The 6,000-nt window shown below is 46.8% G+C and overlaps 1 protein-coding gene across 35 annotated transcripts in view; it reads left to right on the forward strand.

Moving 5' to 3' along the window:
* The window catches only part of CLASP1 (cytoplasmic linker associated protein 1), a 164,232-nt gene extending 158,460 nt beyond the window's left edge, over positions 1-5,772 (forward strand). For all 35 annotated transcript variants that reach the window (XM_040561483.1, XM_040561492.1, XM_040561482.1 and 32 more), the window contains one exon: positions 1,675-5,772. In XM_040561483.1, the coding sequence (XP_040417417.1) occupies positions 1,675-1,761 (87 nt within the window). In that variant the 3' untranslated portion in view covers positions 1,762-5,772. The remainder of the gene's footprint in view (positions 1-1,674) is intronic.
* Positions 5,773-6,000: the final 228 nt, after the last annotated feature.

A 6,000-nucleotide genomic window follows, 5' to 3' on the forward strand; every position in this document is an offset into this window, starting at 1 on the left:
TGGCAGCTCTGGATCAAGTTCCCTGTACTCTGTTAAATCCGAATGAGTTAGACTATCTGACCACGCCAAGCACCACTAGAACAAGGCAACACCTGCTCAGCAGTGTGAGCATTTCATACCCTGCAGAGCAAATTTTGAATGGGGTTCAGGGTTTGATATCATGCTGCATTCGATGCTGTGTAACTGCGAGCTGCTTCTGAGCCGGTCCTTCCCACTACAGCCATGGTTACCTTGGTCCTTCTGCATTGCATCGAGGGGGTGACAATGCAGTGAATTGGATCGGCTGGCTTCTCTGGCTGAAAAACAAATCTGAAATACAAATTAATTATTTTTCAGTCTGCTCTTTGGCTGAGACATTAACGTAATGCAGAGTGATGGGAATGCATGGTTAGGACGGGTAGGAGAGCAGCAGCAGGTCATGATGAGGGCTGGTAGAAATGCAGGTAGAGCTTCACTCTTACTAACATGGCAGATGTGTCCCTTTCCTCCTGGGACACCAGCAAGTCTGAGCAATCTTTCAGAAGCCTTTGTGCCCTGGGCTCATGTGAGAAGCAAAACTCAAGTTATGACCTGATGCTGCAAATGAATTCAAGTCTTTAATTCAGCCTTGTCCTTCAGAGAAGAACTGGCATTCAGGAAGTTGTTACAAGACTTCTCTTGTTTGAAGTCATAACACCTGAGATTTCTTTGCAATTTTAAGATGAATTCTGCATTGTTGTCTCTGAAATATGTCTCTGAATGTGAATAGCTACTTAGTTCAGAGAGCTCCATCTGGTTGTTTTGAAGCAATGGTTTCCTTCATGGGTAGGAAGTGTGGTGTAGGCCGAAACAGAATCTGAGACTGAGGACACCTGGATTTATTTCTGAATTGAGTTGATTTGTCCTTAAATTACTTGCACCTCCCATTTGCTCTGGAAAAAAAGAGCTACGGGTGCTGAGATTTACCTCATTTATATTCAGGCAGTTGGGAAATTCCCCTATAAAATGTTGTAGAGACTTTATTATCCCAGTATCCTAGGTGCCGTGGACTTACTCCACCACATGACTAACTATAAACATGTGAGTAATTCTTCCGAGTTTACGCAGACTGCCTGCATGTTTAAAGTTAAGTGTGTGCGTGAGTCACTGCAGGATCTGGAGCTAAGGTGGTAAGGCAGAATAAGAAAACAAACCCATGCAGAGGAAGTGTATAATCATAACAGCTGCAGTTTCACTAGATGGCCCAAGTTAATGAAGATAGTTAAATGTCATTTGAAATGAATGTTTTGGAAAGAACAAAACCCATCCTGCTTTTACTCCCTAAGCATGGGGACCATGGCTCTTGGATTACTGGGGTGTGAGTGAATTCAGGGCCTACCTGCGGCCCCACTGACCTCTGTTGGAATCCTGCTTACCTAGAGCAGACTGTGGGACTGAGGTCTGAACTGACAGCTGCTGAAGTGAAACAAATGTTTTTTCAAAATCCCATTAAATCTGGCTGTAACTTCAGTGGGACCAGGCCTCCCCTCCTATTTCTGCACGTTCTGAAATGTGCTCGGCTTTGCTTCTGGTTTTCCTCCGGAGAGCCTGGTGCCAGCTTGCCCAAAACAGAGTTCACTGCAGAGTCTGTATTTGAGGCCTGCAGCCCGTCTGTTTTTCCTGGCATCTTCTCCTAATATTTGTTGTCTCTTTCAGATGAAACTACTAAACTTGTACATAAAGAGGGCCCAGACCACCAACAGCAACAGCAGTTCCTCTTCAGACGTTTCAACGCACAGTTAATGGAGATGTGTGGACATATGTGTAGACTTAGAAGCAATCAACGGTGCCTCTCAGAGACCTTTCTGCTACTCTTCACTGGCGCGCTCCATCAGCTAAAGGAGGCCATGCAGATATTTATTGCAATCAGTATTTTAGTCCCTTAAAGCTTTTATGTAGAATCTTACTGGTATTGAATGTAAAGGAAGCAAGGTCTGTGTTGCAGTCTTCATTAAAAGTGAACAACAGAAAGCCATACTTAAACATATTTGTATAGCCTGCTGAAATCTCGGAAATATGTTTAGGTTAGCGTTCCAAAACAGAGTCCGAAAACCTGGACGTGCGTAAAGGTCAAACAAATCTTGTTTTAGTTCATGCCCAGTTTTGCTTTCTGTGCTCTAGTTACCCGCTGTCTCCCTGCGGCCGCAGCCCTTCTGGCTAGGCTCTCCTCTTACAACTCTTGTCGTCCTGTTTTGTACTTCCCATCGCAGCTTGCCTAACGTGCAGGGCTCTCCACGAGGAGATCTTTGCCAGTGTGGCTGTGGTTCCAGCCTTTGATGCTTTAATAAGGAGATATCAAGTGAGTAATGAAAAAGTAGGTTCTTTTTAAATATCTGAGTTTTTGTATATAGTTCCTTTGACAGATCTCCGATGGGCTGATTTCTCTGTAACTGCTCTCCAGCCAGCTGTGCTGTGTAGAGCAGCTGGGCTGTCGCTCCTTTCATTGATCGTGTAAATATTTCCCCTCTCCCAAACCCATTTGGCTCTTTCATGCGCTAAAAAAGACTCTTCAGGTTACTTGTTACTCCCCAAAGGGAACCTGAGTCACAGTTCTGGGACTGATGCCCGTGTTCAGGCACTGGAGCTCGGTGGGTGTCGGATCAGGCTCGAGCATGTCCCCGGGTGGGCACTCGGAGCTGGCAGGGCGGTGTCGCAGCGCTGCCCTGCGAGGCTGGACGTATTTTTACCCAGGTCCGTAGCGCCAAAGGGCTGACCTGCCGCTCTGACCGGGCCCGCCGATGTTGGTAAAAAATGGCTTGCTTTCTCCCTACGAATCCTGTGCGCTTTGGGCAAACTGTTCATCCCAGAGGACAGAAAGGGAATCTGAAACTGGACAAAATGACCCCGCGGAAGCTGAGGGCTGGCTGGGGTAGTGCTGGGCACCTGCTGCAGTTCCCCTCCTGTGCCTGAAGAGCCTGCAGTGCTGTTTGCTGCCTTCAGAAACCTCCTCCTCCTTCCCAGCCAGCCCCAGGCACAGCCCTGCTGGGTGCTTTGCATTTTGGGGGGTGCTTGGGGTGCTGTGCTGGCTGAGGGCGCCGCGGGGCAAATCCTTTTGCAACCTGATGACACAGGCAGAGTCAGAGCCACGCCAGCAGCAGTCAGATACCCGATGGCACCGTCCTGCACCGAAGCGGGACCTCTCTGGGCGCAGAGGGTGAGCTCCCCATCCTGTTGCCTCTGCCTGTGACCGGGGGAAGCAGCAGGATGCCAGTGCTGTGTTCGGCCTGAAGCTGGATCCTGGCTGGTGGGCAGGCCTGCCCCATACCTGCCACGGATCAGAACTGGGATTTTGCCCCCAGTGATGCAGGAGGACGGTGGCCTGCAGCTGTGTCGATAGATGTGTGCTCCCTGGCTTCTCTCAGTGCCTCAGTCTCTCTCCAGCCTCCTTCGTTTCCCCTTGGAGGAGCTGAAGGGACGCCTCGGCAGCACACTGGGAACATGAGAGGTGCCAGAACTGCAGTGGGGAGGATGAGGCCTTGTTGTCCTCCCTTTCCATCAGTCCTTGCTCGTGTGGCCCAGCCCCAGGGAGCTGTGTTGGGAGCCGGCTCTGCTCCAAGTCCCCAGCTCAGGAGGGGCTGAGGTGTGTGAGGGCTGTGCGGGACTGGGCTCAGAGCTTCCTGGCCCCTTTCCCGGCTGGTGTGGGAGCAGAGGAGGTGACCTGCTCCCGAGGATGTGTCCAGGCTTTTGCTGGCTGCAGGGCTGGTTTCCCTTGTGCTCCCCAGTGGATAATGCTGTGGCAGGAGGAGCCCTGTGATCCTGGCGGTGGGATTCCTGCGGGCTCTCTCCTCGCTAGAGGGAGGATTGGCTGCTCCATGGTTGGTGTCTCCCTTTCCGTGGACCATTCCTTTTCAACATCTTTCAGTACGCTTGTTACAATATTCTTTTTTTATTTTTTTTTGAATGATTCAAATTATTTTAGTTTAACATGAATTTATTTTCCCTTTTGAGGAAATATTCAGCCGACTTGTTGGCAGCAGTTAGCTGTCTTGTTCGAATTTGTAGTAGTTTTTTTTTTAAGTTTTATTTTTATTCTGCTTAGTATTTATGCCTCTTTTTTCTCCCCATCTCAGTTCAGCATCTTCTGTTCCAGTTCTGGGGTTCAGAGGTCAGCATGGCTGACCGGGTGGCATTTAGTCCCTCCCAGCTGTGATGGAGCTTGGTCCATCACTCTTTGCTTTTTTTTCTTTTTTTTTTAATTTTTGAATGGCACACTGTAGCAAACCTCCAGGAATCGAATTCCTTCTCAAACGATTTTATATATTTTATAAAATCCTGTTAGTATGCACTGAGAGTGAACGCACTGTAACGTCCCCGAACTGAGCCCAGCGCGTGCGCTGACACTACAGTAGGAGTTAACAGCTCGTCCCTGGGCAGTAGGTGTGAAATCCGCTGCTGATCTGAGGCTACAGAGATGAGCACGTATTTTTCAGATACAATTGGCACACTTGGGGCTGCAAAATGGTAGAACCAGGCCTTACTTTCTTAATCAGATTCTGTTCCTGTTTTTCAACAGATGCTCATTAAGGTGTTCCTTCCTTTCGTTACATGAGTCGGTCGCGGACTGTTCATCCTTTGAGTACTCTAGACGTATGTTAGACCTGTATACAGTAGGGAGCATTCTGCGTAGGTATTTATAAAACATTGCGTATAATGTACATAGTAAGGTTGTTTAGTATGTTGAACATGACCTGATCCCTTTTTTTTTTTTCCTTTGAAGTACTCAAAGGGCTAGCTCTGAATGTCACCTCTCTGATCTCCAGCGTTCTGACTTCAAAAAGCTGTACAATCATTTTGTTTTCAGCAAGCATAAAGGTCTCTCTGGCTACAAATCACAGTGTCCACGCACGTTTGCAGAGAAAGATCTGCATGCTGGCAGGGCCTCACCGCACCGGTGAAGCTTGTGTTCACGTTCTCCCAGCAGTAGCCATCTACTGCAGCTGCCTTTTTTTTTTTTCTCCTTGCAGCCCGTTATGCAGGGCTTCAATTTTTTCATACCTTTGAAAAAAAAAAAAAAAAATAAAAAAAAAAGAAAAAAGAAAAAAAAAGTGTTTTTTTTTTTTTTTGCCCACCATGCTTTAAAAGTCTGAATGGGAGAAATCTCTCAGCAGACAGCGGCTCCTGGCTGTAAGGTTGCCGAAAATCTCAGATGTGGATGTGTTTTTCTGCCATTGGCTGCACCAGTGCTCCATGGGCATGGGCGAATACCGGATCCATCTGCCCCCCAGGTCTACGTACTGTAGTTCTCATGTAGTGCAGAATTATCGAGGCATGTGGCTTTCTTAAGGTACACTATGTGTGCTTGCCTGGATTACAATACAATACGAGACTGTCTTTTTTTATTGCTTACTACTAGCTTACTGATAACCTATATAAGTAACATAACTCACATCTTTGTCATCGAAACCTTTTTCTCCCCACCCCTTTATTTATCAAGCATAATATTGCATATTAAGGGACAGAAAAATAGACCTTTGTAGAACACAGCAGGACGTTGCTAACAATGTTTTAAATGGGAAGTGAAAAAATGCTCTGAAAAATGCCAGCCATGAGAAATGACTTTGCTGGCACCGTGTTCATGCGCATGGATTTTTTTCTATTTTTTCCGCTTTTGTCATGTTACATCCATATCTGTATTTATATCTTTTGTTTCACTTTTGAGTGTATCATGGCAATTGTACAGATGTTTTTTGTTAACATTTACGTGATAGAATTTGCTAAAAAAAAAAATTAAAATAAAACCTTTTGAGTTTGCCCTAGAAAAAGTGGAAGTTGGGTTTGTTTTTGTTTTTGTTTTTTTTCAGGGGAGAAATATGAAAATGGATGCATTATCTAACGTGTCTCAGTCCAGCAGCCTTTGCTGGTAATGGGTTTGCTCTTTGTTGAGGACACGGCGAGCCTTTTGGTGCGAGGACAGTCTGGTTGTGGCAGTGGCTGCTGCTGCCTCGCTAACGTGGAAATGCCCCTGCCCATGGTGTGCAGAGG

Source organism: Cygnus olor, chromosome 6, assembly GCF_009769625.2.
Source record: "Cygnus olor isolate bCygOlo1 chromosome 6, bCygOlo1.pri.v2, whole genome shotgun sequence".
Lineage (NCBI taxonomy): Eukaryota > Metazoa > Chordata > Aves > Anseriformes > Anatidae > Cygnus > Cygnus olor.